This window comes from Callionymus lyra, chromosome 10 (assembly GCF_982586985.1).
Source record: "Callionymus lyra chromosome 10, fCalLyr1.hap1.1, whole genome shotgun sequence".
Lineage (NCBI taxonomy): Eukaryota > Metazoa > Chordata > Actinopteri > Syngnathiformes > Callionymidae > Callionymus > Callionymus lyra.
This window is the reverse complement of record NC_141827.1, coordinates 12,567,026-12,589,933: the sequence shown is the minus strand read 5'-3', so window position 1 is coordinate 12,589,933 and position 22,908 is coordinate 12,567,026. Positions and strand designations below refer to the sequence as shown.

General features: G+C 42.0%; 2 protein-coding genes across 3 annotated transcripts in view; both read right to left on the bottom strand.

Annotated features, from left to right (window-relative positions):
• Positions 1-1,250: 1,250 nt before the first annotated feature.
• Positions 1,251-12,560, bottom strand: prdm2b (PR domain containing 2, with ZNF domain b). 2 transcript variants are annotated; one of them, XM_087800490.1, is made up of 4 exons: positions 12,473-12,560; positions 9,271-9,372; positions 4,163-8,517; positions 1,251-2,512 (listed from the first exon to the last, which is right to left on the bottom strand). In XM_087800490.1, exons 2-4 carry the CDS (start codon positions 9,287-9,289, stop codon positions 2,501-2,503), a joined length of 4,386 nt encoding a protein of 1,461 aa, XP_087656616.1. In that variant the 5' UTR covers positions 9,290-9,372; positions 12,473-12,560; the 3' UTR covers positions 1,251-2,500. The 2 variants fall into 2 exon arrangements, with proteins under 2 accessions (XP_087656616.1, XP_087656617.1); XM_087800491.1 differs by lacking the exon at positions 12,473-12,560 and adding an exon at positions 11,802-12,127.
• A 7,310-nt stretch (positions 12,561-19,870) lies between these two features.
• foxj3 (forkhead box J3) overlaps positions 19,871-22,908 on the bottom strand; it is a 72,114-nt gene continuing 69,076 nt past the window's right edge. Inside the window, exon 12 of the mRNA XM_087800319.1 lies at positions 19,871-22,879. Within this exon, the coding sequence (XP_087656445.1) occupies positions 22,764-22,879 (116 nt within the window). The 3' untranslated portion in view covers positions 19,871-22,763. The remainder of the gene's footprint in view (positions 22,880-22,908) is intronic.

The window sequence follows — 22,908 nt, the reverse complement described above, 5'->3', positions numbered from 1 at the left end:
ACACACACTACAAACAACATTATAAACAACACTACAAACATTATAAACACTACAAATATTAAACACACTACAAAAACATTATAAACAACACTACAAACATTATAAACACTACAGAAACATTATAAACACTACAAATATTACACACACTACAAACACCATTATAAACAACACTACAAACAACATTATAAAAAACACTAGAAATCATTATAAACACTACAAAAACATTATAAACAACACTAAAAACAACACTACAAACATTATAAACACTACAAATATTACACACACTACAAACACCATTATAAACAACACTACAAACAACATTATAAAAAACACTACAAAAACATTATAAACAACACTAAAAACAACACTACAAACATTATAAACACTACAAATATTAAACACACTACAAAAACATTATAAACAATGCTATAAACATTATAAACACTACAAATATTATAAACACTACAAAAACATTATAAACAATGCTATAAACAACATTATATGCAACACTACAAACATTATAAACACTACAAATATTATAAACACTAAAACAACATTATATGCAACACTACAAACATTATAAATACTGCAGACAACATTATAAACATTACAAAAACATTATAAACAACACTACAAACAACACAACAAACATTATAAACACTACAAACCCACGCAACACAGGGAGGACACACCATGTCTACACAGAAAGGTCACCAGTTGCCTCCCGACCTGGAAGAGAAGAGATTGTGCCATCATTGCTGATAATGAACATTAAAAGTTAATATAAAATAATCTTCAGGAAACCTACAAGATATGTTTGATACTTTTTCCACCCCGACCTCCAGACAGCTTGAACGCTCACTTCTCTGCGGCCGTTAGATTATCTTTGCTGGCTCACGTGTCGCGGAACATTGATGTCCTTCAGTTGGAGATACGGAGGATCATCCTTCATGACGAAGGCCTCCATGTTATCGACACTTTTCTAGGTCCCGCCACAGATGTTCAGTGATCAACATCAACTCTCCAGGTCTTCCAAGTCCAGTTTTCCACGGATCCTCGTCCCCGTTTGAAGGTCACTCCAGTGGTCGTAGTCCTTTTAGCACTGGATTCAAAACACCTGATTGACAGGTCGAATCATTTGATGAGCAGAATTAACCATGAGATACAACCTCGCCTCTAGAGCTGAGAAGGAAGCAGACATAACTTTCACGCTCAGATAAAAAAAAATCACAAGTCAGCAAAAACCAAAATGATCGACATGTCGTTTTTATTAAATCAATTACAGCAAATGTTTAACTTGAGGTCGTTCAGGATTTGTTTGTCTTTGTTCATCCCTAAAATACAAAAACCTTGATGCTGAAAGGCAAAAAACAAGTTGTTTGGAGTTTCCACTTTTCAAAACGTTCAATTGTTGTGCTACGAGTGCAGTCTGGTGTCTGCTATTGCCATTCACCGGGAAGAAGGAGGGATGAGATGATCTGATGAATCGAAAAGAGAGAGAACGGACAGTCATGGCTCTTGTACACGGATGACAAACTCCACACGGTTGCACTGAAAACCTGGAACGTTTTGGCAAATTTACGGAGGAACGGATTTCAACTCAGATATGTGGATAATCTGCACGTTTTTCATACATTCTATTATTTATGACTCGAACCAAATCGTTATCCACGCAGCGAATTTTGGCAGTTTTACATTAAAGTGCAGTTTTTTAACCTTGTGTTCAAATTTGTGCTGCTGGGACCATCGTTCGGGGGGGGGGACGCCCCACTGACGGGAGATTCACATTATATTGCAACGGTCAAATAAACAAAATGGAGGATGAGATCAAAAGAGCGGTCATTCCAAAACCATGTCATACACACGTCGACAGCAAACGCACACATACACTCACACAAATATACAGTGTTCCTGAGGACCAATTGTTGCAGCGAAAAAACTGCCATTTTGTCATGAATGTTTCCCAACCAAAATATGCCATAAAATATTTCTACATATGAAGACTAGAGAAATCAAAACGTACATACAGTAAATATTTGCAACAAAAAAAATCAAGGTATCAACAGAAGTGGGAGCCAGTGGGGGGGGCGATGAGAGAAAACGCTCTTAATCTAGATTATACTTTATACAACACATGCATGGAGACGTCCAGAAATAATCCAAACAAATTAAACGACGAGAAGAATTAACAAGTCAAGCGAGCCCCGCTGATACATGATTGCCATTTGCAATATACCAGCTTCCCAAATATAACTGAGCCCTAAGTTTTACTGTTTTGGGTCAAGTAATGACACGTTTGTATATATTAACTCATTACCATGTACAGTTTTTTTTTTTTTTTTTTGCAGGCTGGATGAAAAAAAAATTAAAAAGGTTGGGTTCATCGTTGGAGGAGAAGAACGAAGGGATCTCTCCGTAGAATCCAGCAAAGGCAGTTTAGGACGAGCTGACGTCTGCAGCGCAGTCGTTAGAAACGTCGAGTGGTGATTGACATCGTGGCTCATTTCACCTCCTGAGGAACAGAAGAAGAAGAAGATGCTGAGAAGGAGCGACGCTAGACAGACTTTGTGGTGTGTTTGTGGTGTGTTTGTAGCGTGTTTGTAGCGTGTTTGTAGCATGTTTGTAGCATGTTTGTAGCGTGTTTGTAGCATGTTTGTAGCGTGTTTGTAGCGTGTTTGTAGCGTGTTTGTAGCGTGTTTGTAGCGTGTTTGTAGCGTGTTTGTAGCGTGTTTGTAGCGTGTTTGTAGCGTGTTTGTAGCGTGTTTGTAGCGTGTTTGTAGCATGTTTGTAGCGTGTTTGTAGCGTGTTTGTAGCATGTTTGTAGCATGTTTGTAGCGTGTTTGTAGCGTGTTTGTAGCGTGTTTGTAGCATGTTTGTAGCATGTTTGTAGCGTGTTTGTAGCGTGTTTGTAGCATGTTTGTAGCATGTTTGTAGCGTGTTTGTAGCATGTTTGTAGCATGTTTGTAGCATAACATAATCCTTTGATAAAGTTTAAAGACAGTATTTTCATGAGTGCTTTCAGCCTTCATGCATTATGATACTGGGCTGTTTAATACTGACACCTTTACTTCCATAACGTCACTTTATTTTGATAAAAAGTTAAGATTATAACAATAATAAAATTACACTAGTTACTACTACGCTAGTATTACATTAGTACACAAGTGGCTTTCTAAACTTGCTAACAAATGACCATTTTAAGTTTTGGTTTGTTTTAGTTTTGGCACGTTTGGAAACTACTTGGATCACGACATCACTGGAGGTCATTTTTAACTTTCGATTTGATCCGACTACATGTTTTTAAGAGCTCCTGGGTGCTGCACGAAATGAGTTGTGTGACCAGATTTCCCTTTAGTCGCAACAATAAAACGGAGGCGTGTCCTGTTACACGACAGAAGCTTCCGTGTCAAAACCAAAACTTTTTACGTCCATGTTTAGAAAAATTGGAAACACATTTATTCATCTTCATATCAATCAATGTAGATGCTATAGTTGGAATCATGTGCTGTGTCTCAAATCGCATACTAGCGTACTCAAAGTTAGTATTTTTAGTGCGTAAATGCGTCTCAATTCTTAGTATGCGAAATTTAGTGCGCCATGCACACTAAATTGGCGTACTAACACGCCCACAAAACTGAGTATGGTTCGATGGACACTATCCACCCTCACAGCCGCCATCTTAGTGACGTTTTAAACGGAAGTTACGTCATATATATATATATTCATATACTTACAGGTGTATTTTCAGCAGCAGTAGAAGGATGACACGTCTTCAGTGCTGATACCAGCTTAAATATCTCGCGAATATTTCGATTCTCATATTTTTTCTTTATTTCTTTTTCCAAACTTGCAATACGTGCTGCCAGCAAGTGGCGACAGCGTTCCAACAGCTGGTTGAAACATCTTTGAATCGAAGCAGAAGAAGAAGCTGTCGCGTAATTTCCTGTTAGTGTGTAGCAGCAGTGTTTGATTTGAGACATACTATCTGTGGAGAATTTGCGTACTAGTTAGTACGTACACTAAACTGATGCATACTAACTTCTAGTATACTAAGAGAAGTATGCGATTTGAGACACAGCAATCATCAAAACAACTCTGGACAGTTCAGTTTGTACGTACAGTCAAAAGAACACTCATCACTAACAATTCATTTTGGGCCCACCTGAGTCGCTTTTGGCTCTGGAATCGTGGATTCCTCTGGTTTGTCGTCGGCTGCACTGCCTGTTTGAAGACTCCTAGTAACGGGTCCACGCACCCTCTCTCGCATCCGGAGGGAAAAGCGTTCTTCTTTCTTGGGCGTCGGCGTCGACTTGACCTCTGCTACTTTCTTGGGTGCTGCCACTTTCCCCATGCGCTGCATTCTACTGGCGGGCCGCGGAGCCGTGTCGTCGGGAGTGTCTGAAGGCATCGGAGGTAGAGATTGAGCTGGGGCCTTCTTCTGCTTCTTGCTCGAGGGATCCGTCTGAGGGGACGAGGCGGACCTCTTCTGGGGAGCCGCCGGCCGAGCGTTTTTTCCTTTGGTTGTCTGGGAGGAGGAGTCGGAGTCGGTCGCCCCCGAGCTCCGAGCTCTCGTCTTGCCGAGGGGTTTGGACTCCGGCTCGCTCTGAAGCGGTTCGGGTTCAGAAGCTTTCTTTCTTAGCGTCATGCTTTTATCCGGTTCGTTCTTCACCTCCCCTGACGCCTTCTTCTCCTTCTTAGCCACGGGCTTCATGGGGCAGCTGATGGAAATGTGTTTGGTGAGGCTTGCCGTGTAGGTAAACTCTCTATTGCAGTGTGGACAGACATTTTTTGGTTCAACTTCTTCAACTTTAACAGCCTTTTTCACCGAGTTGGCGGTTTTGTTTTTCTGAGAAATGGCCTTCTGGACCAGCTGGTTCTTCTTCTTACTGAGTGCACTCAATTTGGTCTTCCCAGCCTCTTGACCAAAGTTGAGCCTCTTGGGCTGACCCATTCTGCGGAAGGCGCTCTGACCCGCCGCGGCGGCCGACGGCGACACGACCCCGTTGGGACTCTTGACGATTTGTTTGAGGGGGATCGGGTTCTTCTTGGGAGTGTAGCGCTTCTTGTCGCTGGCGGTGGCACAGGCCAAGATGTGTTTGTGCAGTTCTGGCATGTTGTCAAAGCTGTTCCCACACTTGGTGCAGCGGATGGCGGTGGTGAAGGTCTGGGGGATGTTGTGGGTGGTGAAGTTGGTGGCCGACGCCACGGAGCCCGTGTGGGAGCGGCTGTGGTAGGGGAAGGGCGGCGGTTTGTAGCTGGGGTAGTGTTGATTAATGCCGAGGCGCACATCGGGGCCTTTAGGTTTGCCTCCTTCCGACGCCATGATCTTGATTGTAGTGTAAAGTTCCTCCGTGGGGTCCTCGCCCGCCTCCTCGGCATCGTTACCGTTGACATCCGGTTCGTCTTTTAATTTGTCCTGATCCGGCTGAGGAGACGCTTCCTCCGGTGGCTCCGGCGCCGGCGTCGACCGACCGCTTTCCTCTTTGGCTTTAGAAGGGTCGGTATAGTTTTGCGTCCTGAGCTTCCCACTCTCTACGGTGGTGTGCGAGCACGTCTCGTTGGGATGCAGATCCTTCTGGTGCTGCTGGAGGTTACTGAGGAAAGCGAACTCCTTGGAACAGACCGAGCACACAAAGATCTTGCCCACGCCGTGCAGCGAAGTCCTATGAGAAAGCAGAGCCAGGGCGTCGTCGAAAAGCTGGACGCAGAACTCGCACTTGAAGGGCCAGTCTGCGGCGTGCTCCACTATATGGACTCCCAGCTCTTTCATGGAGTTGAACGGGGCGTCGCACACATTACACACAAAGTTCTTGCTGTATGGAAAATCTAGGTCACCTCCATCCGTTCGTTTAATGGCTACTTTTGTGTGAGACCGAGGTGAGGTATTAACAACATCCAGGGGTTCATGACTGGAGATCAAAACCTCCTCTTTCTGCTCTTCTTTAACCGTCACCGTGCTAGGGGAGGGAGGAGGCGAGGGATCTTCTAATACAGGAGGTGGCGCCGGGGAGATCGCAGCGAGGGCTGACTCCGGCTGGCACGTGACGAGTTCATCCGAGTGCAGGTCCCCGTTCTGCAAGCTGTGAGCTGTCAAAGTCGCATCTTCTGAAGCCGTTTCTTCCACTAACTGGTGCTCTGGGGAAGCTGATGTCGAGCCACTTACGGGATCTTCCACTGGAGTGTGTGGGTTCGAGTCTTGGGCTTCTGAGATAGCGTCGTCTTCTTCGTCTTCCTCGTCTTCCGCTGACAAATTCTCCTCGGTCTCCTCTTTTCTCGGAGACATCTCTGGCGACAGTATGGGGAACGGCCTCGGCCCGGGTGAGTCCGAGGGCGTCGAGGAGCGGGAGTCGGGGTGGGGCGGCGGAGAAGGAATGGTAGGGAGTATAGGGGGAGGCGGCGTTGGCGAAGTCACGAGAGAGTTGGTTGGTGAAGACGGGTTCAAGGTGACGGGGGTCAATGAGGGCGGAGAGGGGTGGGCCGAGTCTGAAGTGACGTTTGAAGAGCAGGAATTATTGCAGCTGGTGTTAACCGTGGCCGACGCGCCGTCGTCCACTGCCACGGCGAGCCCGGCGTACTCGTTCATCAGCACCTTCTCCAGCATGCTCGTGTTAGGCTTCCTCTTCTTGGCCAGAGGCTGAGACGTCTTACACTCGGATTCAAGACTGTTCTTACGATGAAAGCTTAGATCGAGAGCCGAGTCCCCTTGAATAAAATTAACCGGCAAATCGTTCCATTTACCGACGGCGCTCGACAGGTCTAAGGGCTGCTGGTTGCACGACTTGCCTGCACCGTTTGGACCTTCTTCGAGAGGGCTAAGGGCGCTGCTTTCATCTTGGTCCTGAAAGCTTCCAGATACATTACTTTCCAGTTTTGGCACCTTTAGTGTGTACAAGCCTCTCGCGTCGGACTTGGAGACGTCGGTTTTGCTCGCCGGGCTGTGCTGTGGGGACGACGGAGGAGAAGATGTTCTTCTCTTGAACCTGCCCGAGGCACCTTGCAGGGGGGTGACGGACAAGGGGGAGGCCATGTTGTTGCCTTCTGGTAACAGTGTGAGGGTTGTCTTCTGGATGTCTTTAGTCTGAAGGAGCTGTTTTAGCTTTGGTGAGAGATAAACCGTTTTCTCTCTTTGAAAGTGGGACGGGTCCGTTTCCTGATGGAAAAGACCTCCAGCGAGCAGGTTCGCCGAGGAAGAGGAGGAGGCGGAGAATGGCTGCGTGTCCGTCTCTAGTTTTAGGCTTGGAACGAGGGGTGGAGTAGAGGTCCTTCTTTTGGACGATGGCTGCTGAATGCTGGACACTGAGTTGGCTGCGTTGGTTCTGCCCTCGATCTTGAGGGCCTGACTGAGCTGGTTCGGGCTGAGGATGACCGTGTCGAGGCCAAACAGTGCTGCAGATCTGGAATCCACCTCGATCACCTCACAGGTGCTCACCGTGCTCGTGGACACGATTTTGCCATCTATGTAGAAGCTCAAATTCTCCGATATGTTTTTGGATATGTCTACGACGTAGTCGTCCCGGTCCGCCTCGTCCTCGGTGTCTGCACTGGGGACGTAGACGGGAGGCGGGCTGGTGCTGGGTGACTCATCCGGCTGCTGCTTCTGCTGCGCCGTCTCTTGTAGCAGCATGCCTTTCCTCCGAACCCCCTTCGGTAGCAAATGCCGTTCGTGAATTCTGCGTTGGTGCCTGCGCATGTTTGTGTGTGTGCCAAACGCTTTGTTACAATATTTGCAGGGGTGAAGTTCTTTAGACTCCCCGTTTTCGTCCAACATGTACGGACGGTCCAGAGGGCTGGACTCTGCTCTCTGGACGTCGGGGTTCTGCAGCGGTCCTCTAGCGAACTGCGGCCCTATGGCTATAAAGTGATTTGTTTGGCCAGTGCTGTCAGGACTCGAGACATCCGTTTGGCCCACATGACCGATAATGTTTGCGGTTCCGGCCAGCGAGCCGGGCTTTTTCTTGGGGCCGCTCTCGTGCCTCCTCTCGTGCCGCCGTCGCCCCACTTGTGAGCCGAAGGGTTTGTTGCAGTAGCGGCACTTGAAGCGTTGTGTCTGCTGGTTCGTGATGGCGTGAATGTGCACGTGGCGCTCGAGACCCTGTCTAGTAGAAAAGCGGCGTTCACAGTGCTGACAGGGGTGAGACTCGGACTGGGCGTCCCCTTCCAGCTCACCATCGGGGTCGGGGTCGATGTCAAAATCCGGGTCGACGTCTGGCTCCTGTTCGACGCGAGAGGGAGACCCCAGGGGGACCTGCATATTGTCTTTAGGTTTTTGGCCGCAATTCAAAAGCGGAGAAGGTTGCATGGTCGGCGTGGAAGAATGGGCTAAGCTATGCTGGTCAGGAGATTCTTGTTCGGCCTCATTCGTTCCGTCCCGCTCGTCTTCCTCTTCCGCCTCATTATCCATGTGTGTGATCGCGACCGTAGGCGTGTCCCGTGGGTCATTATCTGGCTTGGGAAGGGATCCTTGCAGTTCTTCCGACGGCCCTTTCGTAGACGACTTCTCATCTTTCTCCCTTAGACCTAATTAGTCAAAAAAGAAAGGAAATACTGTAATTGTTTGTTTTTTACCCATTAGCCCCATTTCATAACATTTTTATATAGAGATATCACAATGTATTTTTGATGAAAAAATAAGACACTATTCTTATCTTAAATCCCCACATAAATGTATAAAAAATACACATGAAATGATATCTTATTTAATGTGCTTCATATAGTCCTCCGTTTATTATTCAGCAATTAAGTCAAAAGAACATTTTGGCTACATGTAAATCTAATGACATTAAATTAGTTTTTAAAAATACACAGAGTGGTTTTACAAGTTTATTTGTCAAACAAAACAACATCTAAATTTTAAGTTGTGCTAAATTTCTCTAAACACACATAATAAAAAAGGGAATGTTTAAAGGTTTTGTAAGTAAATGTTATTTGTAAAGGTAACTGATGAGTAAATAGATTATATTATATTTATTTAAATTATATGACCGTAATATTTCAACACTTTCTTTATGTCAAGTAGCTGTTCAGCAAAGTTCAGTTATCATTTTTTCAGGGTTACTTGACTCAGGAGTTCTTTTCAGCTCTTTCAATGAAACGTGTCAATGATGATATGTAATGTGTGCGTTAACGTCTAATGTAGTCACGTTTACCAGATACATTGCAGACCTGAACCTGAAACAAACTGCAGTAATCCAAGTGTTTTATGTGCTACAATGTCTAACAAAGTAAGTGTGAAACACTTTACAGTACAAATATGTCCGATGCTGGTTTTACCTTCTTCCCCATCCCACATCTCTTTGCCAGTAGTTTCGCTGCACCTTCTTTTATGGAAATCACCCCAACCCGCCTTCTGGGCTCCCTCCACCGCTCTTTCTGCTGCGAGAACAAACACACAAGACAGACACTCATTACAGTGAATTCATAGCCACAACAGTTCTTATAGCCCTTTGAAAGAGTGTGTCAACCTTCAGGTCACGTTCAAAGATGGTGTCACAGAGTTGTTTTTGTCTTTCAAGTAAAGACTCTTTTCATTTGGACACAACATCATTTGATCAGGTCTTCTCAGGCCACGAGTGTTTTTGACATTAACATTGAATCTGGTCAAATACGGTAAACATTTTATTTATTTTTTAATAAAACTGACTTTTCTACACATTACACTAGACTATTTTTGCAAGATTATCGATACACGCATGTTGAGAAAAAGATGAATAGTTTTGGTGAAAGTTAAGACAACAATGGATTTTTAGTTAGGTGAAGCTGCTTCTGGTATAAATAAGTGAGTAAGTAAGTTAATTTGTAAACACCTTTCTAGACCAGGGTCACAAAGCACTTAAAACAATCAAAAACTATACACAGTTAAAATATATTATAAAAGGCCAATACACATAAGAAATACAGGAGTCCCAGAAGATTAAAAAAAAAACCTGAACAAATAAAACATTCTTAAGATGTTTCTTGAAGGAGTCAGTAGATCATCAAACACAGAGGGAGAGGAAGATCGTTCCAAAGCTTAGGAGCAACAGCCTGGAAGGATTTCTCTCCTCTGGTCCGGGATCATCACTTATGTAAGGAGGAGTCTGACCATGAATAGATCTGAAGGTAAGAACCAGAATTTTAAAATTGATCCTGAAAGAAACTGGCAGCCAGTGAAGAGTTTTAAGGATCGTAGAAATGTGAGTTCTTCTACTAGAGCGGGAAAGAATTCTCGCTGCAGAGTTTTGTATCAACTGCAGGCGAGACAGATCCTTCTTGTTTAGACACGAATATAAACTGGTACAATAGTCTAAACGAGAAGACACAAATGCATACAAATGATTTAACTGAGTTGAGTGAAGAAATGAAAAGTAAAAGATGATGATGATGATGATGCAACTCTTCACCAAAACTTTAATTCTCTACTTCCTAAATACTAAATACTGTTGAATAAATCGGGTAGGAAGATGCAGAGACATTTGCGACTGCCTCTTAAATGTGTAAAGATGACTGTCCAATGTTCTCAATCCCAAGCTTCCACCACAACCCGGTCTGAATGCAAGTTAAGACAAGCAGATTGAATCTTGTTATTGTGTCATGGGTCTGCACTACAGTCCCCTCCCACGGGTTTGCATCTGGAAAACACTTGAGGAAAAGAAAGCAGAAGAGATGCTGTCACTGCCTGAAACTGGCCTGGTGAGCCTGTTAACTCATCTCCACATGGTCTCCGCCCGTCCGAGGAAACTTAAGTTTCATAATAATGGGAACGTAGGTCAAGATGAGATTATTGATCTCATCTTTCCCTACATGATGAAAGTTCCCCCTATAGTAAGTAAGTAAGTAATTTTTATTTATATAGCGCTTTTCCAGACCAGGGTCACAAAGTGCTTAAACAATCAAAACAATATTCAATAACTTGAATAACTAATGATAAGATGAAGTTGAGAAAGCAGTTATTTTTAGATGAACAACAGCAAATTCACAAATTTGGTGTTGAAATAAAAATAACATTTTAAGGTTAAAAAAAAGTCTAAGCTTTTAAAACATAAAGATGTAACAACAGAATTCTAAAACATTTTAGACCGAATAGACCAAAGCATTATTTATTATTACAGATCCTTCTTTTTAATTTAATCACTTTAAATATAAACAGACACATTAACATTCAAACAAATGGCGATTTATCAGTTATCAGCTCCGGACTGTCGTCTACACCACCCCTGGGTTTGTCTTGTGAAATGTTGATGGATCTACAGACTCCTTTAAGAAACATCTTAAGATGTTTCTATTTGTTCAGGCTTTTCCTTGATTGTCTGGAACTCCTGTTGTGTTATCAGTTTTATCTTGACCTTTAAAGTATATACTTTATTGAGTATTGTTTTGATTGTTTAAGCGCTTTGTGACCCTGGTCTGGAAAAGCGCTATACAAATAAAAATTACTTACTTACTTATATTTATTACAGTGCAGCATCTCTGTGAGACTATTTGACAGGCAAACAAATAGAAAACAAGGCATATATGGATCATGAAAAGCCTTTTTCGATGCGTCAATGATGGAGCTGTGCTTTTAAGGAAACATGTCCAAAGTTCACTGAAGCACATTTATTGTCACACAGTTAAGATTATTTCTTGGCAGACAAGCGTTAAAGTTTATATAATATACGACCGTCTCAGGGGAAAGTATATAGTAAAAAAAATGTAGGGCAGATAAATAAACTTTCGCCTGAAATAACGTCGTTTTCCCTGTAAGTTTGTCACAGATTCGAAGCGTTAAACACGTTTCTTTTGGTTCCATTACCTCGATCCAAAACGTATTCGATGGTAAATACCTGTAAAGAACGACGTTCTTAAGATGGAAACCTTTCGCTTCAAGTGTTCAAACTTCAAGCAGATGCTCGCAGAGATGTTCGATGGGACCTTTAGCTCGTGTAGCTTCTGCTAGCATGCGATACCAAAAGTCTTGACAACCCGATGGACTGGTTCTTCTGGAGCCCGAAATGAGAAGCAGAGGAAATTCAACTAAACATCCACGACGAAAAAAAAACACGACGTGGCGTGTTATTCGATGTATTTTTCGCGATGGTTTTCAAGATACAGCCCCGCAAGGGTCGCTGTGCTAACAGGCTAGGCCGGTCTAGAGGAGAGGCTCTCGCCGAAGGATGAGCTTCAGAAACTACAGGAAGGTCACATCCTTTCGGAGGAGGAGGAAATGCTGCTTCGAAGTTAAAACTCGGATGCCCTCGTTGACAACCGAACCACACACGGTGTTATATCCAGGCTGGGGTCGGGAGTTAGAAAAAAAAAAAGGTGCTGATGTCCGACATGGAAGTGAGGCGGTGAAGGGGGGGGAGAGCCTCACACATCGCTAGCTAACAACTAGCCGACATTAGCTTCAAGCTAACTTCGATCTCAAACTAACTCGGTGGAAAGAAGACGTGAAGAAAGTCAATGTCACGCGTCTGTGTGAGAGAGAGGGAGGGAGAGAGAGCGAAGGCCTCACCTCGCGTCGCCCTGGAGAGTTTTTCCGGCTCAGGAACTGCTGCTCTTTCTTCCTCCAGTGCAGCTGTTATCTCCGGCTTGTCTTCCAGTGTGTACCACAGCAGCAGCGCCTCACTGGCTGCGGCGCTGAGAGATGAGCGGCTCCGCCAATCACAGCCGGGCTTGCTGTGAACCCGCAGGAGAATCTTTGGTGCTACTGTGCGTCTGATCCGCGAGCTATCGGTGTGGGTTCTGCTCCCGAGGATGTAAGGGAACAACATGTGGAGAGTGACACCATATACTGAGAGCAAAGACAAAGATGCTTTTCATCTGAAAAACAACACATTTAAGAATTATACATTTAAACATAGATTTGTCTATTTTAACAACTCCAATGTTTATGTGAGATGCCTATAATGTAAAGAATTACTTCAAGTTCTGACCCGCTCTAGTAGAAGAACTCACATTTCTCCCGATCCTTAAAAACTCTTCACTGGCCGCCAGTTTCTTTCAGGATCAACTTTAAAATTCTGGTTCTTACTTTCAGATCTATTCATGGTCAGACTCCTCCTTACATCAGTGATCTGATCCAGACTTACACCCCAGCTCGGGCTCTGAGGTCTGTGGATCAGAATCTACTGATGGTTCCTGAACACGCTTCAGGACCAGAGAAGAGGAATCCTTCCAGACAGTTGCTCCTAAGCTTTGGAACAATCTTCCTCTCCCTCTGTGTTTGATGATCTACTGACTCCTTCAAGAAACATCTTAAGACATTTTTATTCGTGCAGGTTTTTCCCTGATTGTCTGGAACTACTGTTGTGTTCTCAGTTTTATCTTGACCTTTAAAGTATATACTTTATAGAGTATTGTTTTGATTGTTTAAGCGCTTTGTGACCCTGGTTTGGAAAAGCGCTATACAAATAAAAATGACTTACTTACTTACTTACATTTAAACATAGATTTGTCTATTTTAAGCGACTCCAATGTTTATATGAGATGCCTGTAATGTAAAGAATTACTTCAAGTTCTGACCCGCTCTAGTAGAAGAACTCACATTTCTCCCGATTCTTAAAACTCTTCACTGGCTTCCAGTTTCTTTCAGGATCAATTTTAAAATTCTGGTTCTTACTTTCAGATCTATTCATGGTCAGACTCCTCTTTACATCAGTGATCTGATCCAGCCTTACACCCCAGCTCGGGCTCTGAGGTCTGTGGATCAGAATCTACTGATCTTAAGACGTTTTTATTTGTTCAGGCTTTTCCTTGATTTTCTGGAACTCCTGTTGTGTTATCAGTTTTATCTTGATCTTTAAAGTATATACTTTATTGAATTTTGTTTTGATTGTTTAACCGCTTTGTGACCCTGAACATTAATATACTAAACTCTGTAGCGATAATTCTGACCTTCACCAGTAGAAGAACTCACATTTCTCCGATCCTTAAAACTCTTCACTGGCTTCCAGTTTCTTTCAGGATCAACTTTAAAATTCTGGTTCTTACTTTCAGATCTATTCATGGTCAGGCTCTCTGTGTTTGATGGATCTAGTGACTATTGGCCTTTCAAAGTCTGTATTTTAACTGTGTATTGTTTTTTATTATTAAAGTTCTTTGTGACCCTGGTCTAGAAAGTCACTTTACAAATAACCTATACTTTACTTTGTATATTTTTATATTTTGTCGCAATAATAAAATCTATTGGGTTGTTTGTCTCTGCGTTGATGAAACAACAATTAGTAGAAAATGAATGAAAAGTAAATAAAGTAGTGGCACATAGTTGTGTATAATAGTGTACAACCATCATCATGTGGGTAATGTTAGATACCGCGGTTCACATCTCTATTAGTCACTTCAGCTTATTAAGTACTCGTTAAACTAGTTTAAAACAAAGTCATTGTTCAGAGGTTGTTACTGTATTATATTTTATTTTGTCAAATCTGCTGTTAATGTCAGTCAATCCAATGATGGTGTTGTAAACACAACATAGTATTTGTTGTGGTGTCAGCTCAGAATCAAAGAAACAAAATAACGCACACAAAAAGCAGAACCAAGCACTAAAGTAGCCCTTGTGTGGCACAATAATGATTCTTGTGTGTGACATGTTTTGTGTTCGGCATGAGGTTTAAACCTTGTGGAACCGTCCATCCTGGTCCCTAAGAGCCAGAGAAACCCTGCTTCATAACAAAAGTTCACTCAAATCCTGGTACAAGTTACAACAATGTAACCCAAAGACTTAATTTGTAACAATGACTTGTCGTTTTATGTATTTATGTTGTCAAGAAAGAAAATAAGTCTGGATCAGATCACTGATGTAAGGAGGAGTCTGACCATGAATAGATCTGAAAGTAAGAACCAGAATTTTAAAGTTGATCCTGAAAGAAACTGGCAGCCAGTGAAGAGTTTTAAGGATCAGGGAAATGTGAGTTCTTCTACTAGAGCGGGTCAGAATTCTTGCTGCAGAGTTTTGTATCAACTGCAGCTTGTTTAGACACAAAAATAAACTGTTACAATACTCTAAACTAGAAGATAAAAATGCATGGATTACAAGCTCCAGATCATGTTGTGATGAGGATCAGACTTTCTTCACTGCAGACCGGGAAACAACCGCCACACATGCTAACATCACTAACAACCCGTGTTCTCTTGTTTCACATCCGTGACCTTCAGAGACGACCTTCAGAGCGGTGCACCTGAAAATTAAAACCCCACAGTCGTCACTTACACAGTATATGTGATCAATTATAGGTTCGATCGTGGGCCACAATCCCGTCCTGTTCCTCTCAAGGGTTTCCAAATGAATTGTGACCTCTGACATCTGCAGCAGGTAGGAGGGGTCAACCTTGAAGCCACACCCCCTCAGCACCTCATCCATCCTCCCCGGCACGGACAGACCAGGGTTGAACTGAGATGATGTTGTCCAGACACGTAGTCCCTGCATGGCTCAGGAGGCAGTGGAGGTGTTGCTGAATGTCAAGTGTTGGCTGTGTAAGCGAGCTGCAGGGGCCCCAGCAGGGGGTCCGTATTATAGATACCTTTAATAGCACTGAGACAGTGCATACCTCCGCCAAGGGCCTCATTTTGTTTTCACTACAAAACAAACAATCCAATGAATACAACGAGCTCACTCAGCAGGGGTCCACGTCAAGTCTTGACCAGTGGGTCTGAGCTTTCGTCTGGGACCACAACTGCGAGTGCGATTCTCCAATCAAACAAGAATTCACTTGTTTTTGACGAAATGCTGCATTTTTTTAACAAATAAAAAGTGACGATCCTGACGTTTGTAAACACGTATGACCTCATGAATATGTCTATAAGGTAGAAATCTACATTCAAATAGAAGTACTAGTACTAGTGTTGAGGCAGGAAGTGTTCAGAATCTCTTTGAATATATGTTTTCATATAGTTGTCGTCGTTATCTCTATTATCACATCATCACTCTTTTGTTTGCAAGATGTGTCTCTTTTGACGTTTATTCCTCTTTTTACTTTTAATTCGGAACCAGGAACAAAAGTGTAATAATTATGATTCAAGCGCGTCTTTTCTAGAAGTTTCTTCAAGTGTGTGGATGAGCCGATGTCAGAACGTGATGCATGATGGGAGCAGATGAACTCTCCAGTGCAGAGTTTCTTAGACTACATGTTATTGTTTCTCTTATAGAAGTAAGCAAGTAAAGTAAAGGTTATTTGTAAAGTGACTTTCCAGACCAGGGTCACAAAGCGCTTTAACAAACAAAAACAATACACAGTTAAAATATACACTTTAAAAGGTCAAGACACACACAGGAGTCCCAGAATATTCAGGGAAAAGCCTGAACAAATAAAAACGTCTTAAGATGTTTCTTGAAGGAGTCAGTAGATCATCAAACACAGAAGGAGGAAGATCGTTCCAAAGCTTAGGAGCAACAGTCTGGAAGGATTTCTCTCCTCTGGTCCTGAAGTCTGTTCAGGAACCATCAGTAGATTCTCATCCACAGACCTCAGAGCCCGAGCTGGGGTGTAAGGCTGGATCAGATCACTTAAGGAGGATTCTGACCATAAATAGATCTGAAAGTAAGAACCAGAATTTTAAAGTTGATCCTGAAAGAAACTGGAAGCCAGTGAAGAGTTTTAAGGATCGGAGAAATGTGAGTTCTTCTACTAGAGCGGGTCAGAATTCAGAGTTTAGTATGAACTGCAGGTGACAGCTCCCAAGTTTAGAAGATGTGGTCAGCATATGTCTACATGGAACATGGATTTTTGTAGATTCTTAAAAAATGTGTTACTCTTAAGGGATTTATGACTGTGTTTAACAAACTCTGTCAGGAGGTCAACTATATATATATAAAAATAAAGTTTAACTCTAAATCGATAATCAAAAACAATCAATTTAGATCAGATCTTTTGAGAAAACATGAATTCAAATTGTGATTTTGTGACTGTATGACAACCTCATCAAGCTAAATTGAACTTATTAGGTTATTTAAAATGATTCAAAATGTCATTTTGGTAATAACAACAGTAACTATTATTATATTATTATTATTATATATAAATCTAAACAAGTGATGTCATGAACTAAACTTCAACACACAGCCTCTCAAATACGGAAATGAGGCATTTGTGTGTGTGTTGATGTTGATTTCACACATTGTTCAGGTCGACCTCAAACATCAGTTTGTACAAACAACAAAACAAGCTCAAGTTGTTGTAGAAGCGACTTTATTGATTTTAGAGGCTTGAGTTTCAAGAGAGATAAACAGTCATGACAAGGTGAGGAACGTTTGACACTAGGTGTCGAATCTCTCCTCTAATGGTTTCGATCAGGGGTCTCCAAACCGGTCCTCAAAGGGGCCGGGGGTGGTGCAGGTTTTTGTTCCAACCAATCAAGATCCTTTAACCCAATCAGGAGTCTTCAGAGTTTAATCAGTGATTGACAGTCTGGTGTTGCTTGTTTCAGCTGAAACCTCATTGGTTAAACTGTACACGCTTGATCGAATGGAACAAAAACCTGCACCACCCCCGGCCCTTTGAGGACCCCTGGGGTTGTTCAGGAGATACCTTTGCTGTGTCTCAAATCGCATACTTCTCTTAGTATGCTAGAAGTTAGTATGCATCAGGATAGTGTACATACTAACTAGTACGCAAATTCTCCACAGATATTATGTCTCAAATCAAACACTGCTGCTACACACTAACAGGAAATGACGCGACAGCTTCTTCTTCTACTTCGATTTAACGATGGTTTCAACCAGCTGTTGGAACGCTATCGCCATCTGCTGGCAGCACTTTTTGCAAGTTTGGAAAAAGAAATAAAGAAAAAATATGAGAATCTAAATATTTGCGAGATATTTAAGCTGGTATCAGCAGCGAAGACGTGTCATCCTTCTACTGCTGCTTACAATGAACCTATATATATGTATATGAATAAATAAATATATATATATATATATATATATATATACACACAGGGGTATGCAAAAGTTTGGGCACCCTTGTACATTTTCATGATTTTCCTTTATAAATCATTGGTTGTATTGATAAAAAAAGTTAAATATATCTTATAGGAGACAAACACGGTGATATTTGAGAAGTGAAATAAAGTGTATATGATGTACAGAAAGTGTGAAAGAATAATTTAAACAAAATTAGGCATGTGCATAAATTTAGGCACCCTTATATCTTTTTGATTTTAATACCTTTAGCACTAATTATTGGAACTCAAAATTGGTTTGGTAACCTCAGTGACCCTTGACCTCCATACACAAAGTGTACAGGGGTGCCCAAACTTTTTCATACCACTGTATAAATATGACGTAACATCCATTTACACATCAAAGTCACTAAGATGGCAGCCGTTTAGGGTAGATAGTGTCCATCGAACCATACTCAGTTTTGTGGACTACATTCGCATACTAAGAATTGAGACACACTTAAGGAAACTAGTGATCAGAAAAGTTAAACAATTAGTTGAATGAAAAGCTCGAGGTTCACACGATGTAACGTTACCTTTACATACTCTTGTCAACAACTTGTGTCAACAACAACATTCCTCTCATGCAGGAAACAAACAACCTGGAGGATTTCCTGCTTAAAATGTGTTAAATGTTACCATGAAACCACACCACAAAAAAAAAAAAAAATACTATGTTGTATTTCATCTTTCTTTTTGTTCCATTCTTTCTTTCTTCTTGATATAGGGGTTCACTATTGTCTTGAATGTTACAGATAAAACACTCGCATTATAATAAAAACGTGATTATTTTGTCATTACTTATATTCAAAATATCCAAAAACAGTTATTTTGCGTTGCTCTGAATGTTTGTGGATTTTACATGCGTTAGTTCCTTAAGTTGCAGGTTCAGTATTTGTCCAGCAGATGACGCTGTGCTACTTTCAAAAATATTTATATTCGATTAACCAACACTCGGATTTAAGCAGGAAAGATTAAAAATGACATTCATAGCTCACTGAGTTTTAAACGATTGTGGAAAACACTAAAAACAAAGGAAATGATGATGGATTAGTATCGTGGTGTGTATAGTAGCAAAATATGAATCAAATATGAATAACATGTTAAAACCTCAAAAGTTACCTTTTTTTACCTTACAAATGTAGAATTACATTTTAATAATATATTGATTTTAACACTGGGGGACACCCTGGACAGGACCATCTGTAACAGGACACACAAAAGCATACAGAGGTCGATTACGACAAGATATGCATGTTTGTGTGAATAGTTACAGTATATGTACAGTATATATATATATCAACAATGTATTGATTTACTATTAATACCAATACATTTCAATGGTCTTGTCTCATTTCTCTTTATCATTCGTTTTTTCAGGGTCAAATGCAGCAGGGATGTTTAAAAAGCCAAATCCAGGATAAAAGTAGTCCGACGGTGTCTGAGGACTGATGAGTAGATCTTCTCCTGAGACCCACCGGATCAGAACATCTCTTCTGTTTGTTCCAGGTCACAGATGGTTTCCTCCAAAGTTATATAAATCTTTATATATTTAAAAACATGCTGCACACACACACACATCCGCTCTTTTTTTTTTTTACATTGTCAAGGAAACAAAAGTTAATAAACGTAAATATATTTTAGTATTTACTTCAAGCAAAGACGTCTAGTGTCGCGGGTCTTCACAAATAAAGGTCTAGAAAAATCATGGGGTCAGAATAGGACTCATGCTGAACCCCAAAACTCCTTTAATTAAAAACTAGTATATTACATTTTTTTCCAATGTTTTAAAGCAACTGAAAATGAGGTAAATAAGAAGAAAAAAAACACCTACAGGAGTAAAAATACACGACAAACGCTAATGGAACTAATACATTACGGTTTGCGACCAATACACGTACATTTTTGTATTTTTTTTTGTTTAAATCCCTTTGGCCCTGGGCCACCGCTGAAGACATAAAAAGTCCAAACAGAGTTCCACAGTGAAGTTACCATATTTTATTTCATTAAGTGCCATTCATGCATATTGGGGGAGGGCGGGGGGAGAAGGGCAGTGAGGGAGGGGAGGTATGGACAAGTCTGATAACACTTGAGTTATTTTACAGCACTAAAACGAATACAAAGAGTAGCTGAGTCACCGTGTGGGACGACCAAAGTAATAAACCGTGCAATAAACGAAAGAAAAAAAGGACGAGAAGAAAGTAAATGAAAAGGAAATGACGAAAGACGAAATAAAAATAAAACACAAAAAGCAAATATATATTATCAACACTGAAACACTGAATGTAGAACATCGTACAGGTCAAAGGTAGTGTCACACAAAAAAGCCATTTTCATCACATATATACAATATAGATATTTACATACTGTCACCCTCTGATTGGACGATAACAAAATACTCTTCTCCCTCTTCTCCGTCCACCCCAAACCCCCCGAGAAGAACGAGGGATGATTGAAAAAGACATTTATGTACAAGCACGACACACGAGGCCCCGGTCAGCAGTACTTGTTGGCAGTTTCTCCCAAAGTTGTAACTGAGCTTTTTTTTTTTTTTTTCCTCATTTGAACCCTTTGTTGTCCATTGTTGTGTTGAGTAATCTCTCCGGCAGGTTCGTGTCCAGCGGCGCTTCACACACAGACGCACACACACACCACTGTGATCCAGTTGTTTTTTTTTTTTTCCATTTCTTCCCTCGGTTCCTGTTCTTCACCTGGAAGAAACCGAACAAACTCCAGGGAAACGACCGCGATATCAAACTCCATTTGCGGTTCTTTGACACGCGGCAGAATTAAAAGATTCCGTTTAAAGGGGAAGATTAAAAAAACCTAAAATGAAGTAAAAAAAAAAAAAAGACAAGTATGATAAAAAGATCATTTAGATCGAGAGTGGAAAAAATATCCATTGAACTGCATGTAATGAACAAATAATTAAAGATAAAAATAGATGTTAATTAACTTTCAGATTATTCTTTTCATTTTCCTTAATTAAAGGAGAATAAATCCAGTCACAGTCTTGAATGTGCCAAAATAAAAAATCCAAACGGGATCATTTTTTTGCGGCTAGAATAAGATCTCGACTCGTGGCGGCGTGAAGGATCGACTGGAGAATTTAAAATGATGTAGATTCGTCGAGCGTCTTAAACTTCCCACCGACCGACGGTTCCATCGCTTTCGTATCTTCGACGAACGACTCCATTAACGACCAGAAATTAACCTTTTCGTCGACAACATTCACTCATTCATTCAAGTATCTGGTTTAAAAAAAAAAAAAAAGGCGAGCGATCACATGATCAGGAGGGTCACGTCTGTGCTTGTGAAACGACCTCGCCGCCGATCATCTTCACCGGGGCGAGTTCGTCTGCTTTTTTGTGCTCGGAGATGATGGCGTCCATCAATCAAAGTCCTTGAACTAACGATGAAAAAAAAAGCTAAAAACACAGATGCTCACACGTTGCCAGATTATTGAGTCACATTTCTCATCCCCCGTATGTAGAAACCTAAGCTGATGATGACACAGAATCTTCTGATTCTGGGTCAGTTCCGTCTGATGGACTCAACGGATGAAGGTGCGTCTGTAAACGAGTAACTGCCGAGTCATGATTAAAACTTGAAAACTATCAAAGCAGGATCCAGAGGAAAATCATGATAAATTCATCAAATACTTGTCTTTCTGAAACTCATTTGCTTCCGATTGGTTGGAATTACAGGAAGTCATTTTGAACGCTGCGGGAACTGGACGAGCCGGCGGAAGAGCGACGCAATAAAAAGGGGTGAGGACTTTGAAGAACCGGCAGGAGGATATGACCATATAAGGATTTTTTTTTTGCCTTAACGTCATATTGTAAACAACTTGTAGTCTGTGACGACGGGAGACATGACACTGTTCTAACAGCAGGGGGAGCCAGAAACAAACCTTTCAATCTTACAAAGTGCTGCTTTAAAATGACACACTTTTTTTTTTTTTAACCCTAAATGACGAAGATCACAGTTACTTTTTTAAGAGAAACCTTATTCCGATTTGTTCTTGTGAAATATTATGAAAATATTACTGGTTGTTCAAGTTACTTGTTGGTACCACGTTAGCACGAGCCGTGTGTCTGGAGTCGTGTTCACGGTCAATACGACGATGGTTTGAAGGTGAGGTTCTGAAATGTACATTTTGTCTGAAGCTGGAAACACTGACAGAACGAAGCTGACAGAAGTATTTTAAACTTTGGCTTGAATTCATGAGGAAAACGCTTCAACTTTTACTCACACAAAAACGGTAAAAAAAAAATTCTCTCTCCGCGCATCTGAACCCGACCTTTTCGACGTCGGCCCTTCTTTAATGGACGCTGCTCGGGACAATGTTCCGGGGCGAGTCCGAGCTCACGTGAACCCGACACCTGAGCAGCCGGACCGTTAAATGGACACGTGTGTTTTCTCTATAAAAACAAAAACAAAGAGTTAGACAGAGAGATAAACTCATCCACGAGGCAGCCGAGGCCAAAGTCAACACGAGAAGAATCACAAGCTGAACACGTCGCTCAAATCACGTCACGGTTACGGCGCGGTGGGTCGGGGGGGGGGGTTTGTTTCGGGGGCTGCTGGTCGGGGTGTGGAGAGAAAAACCGAGGAGCTTTGAATGTGATCTACACTTTTAACATGTCCGACTAAATATGATTGTCTTCAAAGTAACTTGATTTTTTTTTTTTCTCTTGTGTAAAAATGTCTCGACTCTCGTCCTTCTCTCGTCGTTGAAAGTTCTCCGGCGTCCTTCGCTCAGAACCCCCCCCCCCCCATCCTCTCGCAGCCCTTCATTTCAGCCTGGCTCCCTCCCAAACGCCACCTCCTCGCTAGCACTCGCAGAAAAAAAGGGTCTGGCAGGCTTAGACGATGGAGTCCCAGTCAAAGTCGTCCTGGATGTCGTCGGGCGGCAAGCGATGATGCATCTGGAAGTTTCTAGTGGGGATCATGTGCTGCTGGTTCAGCTGAGCGTGGTGACCTGGGGGCACAGAGACCGGGACGGAGGTG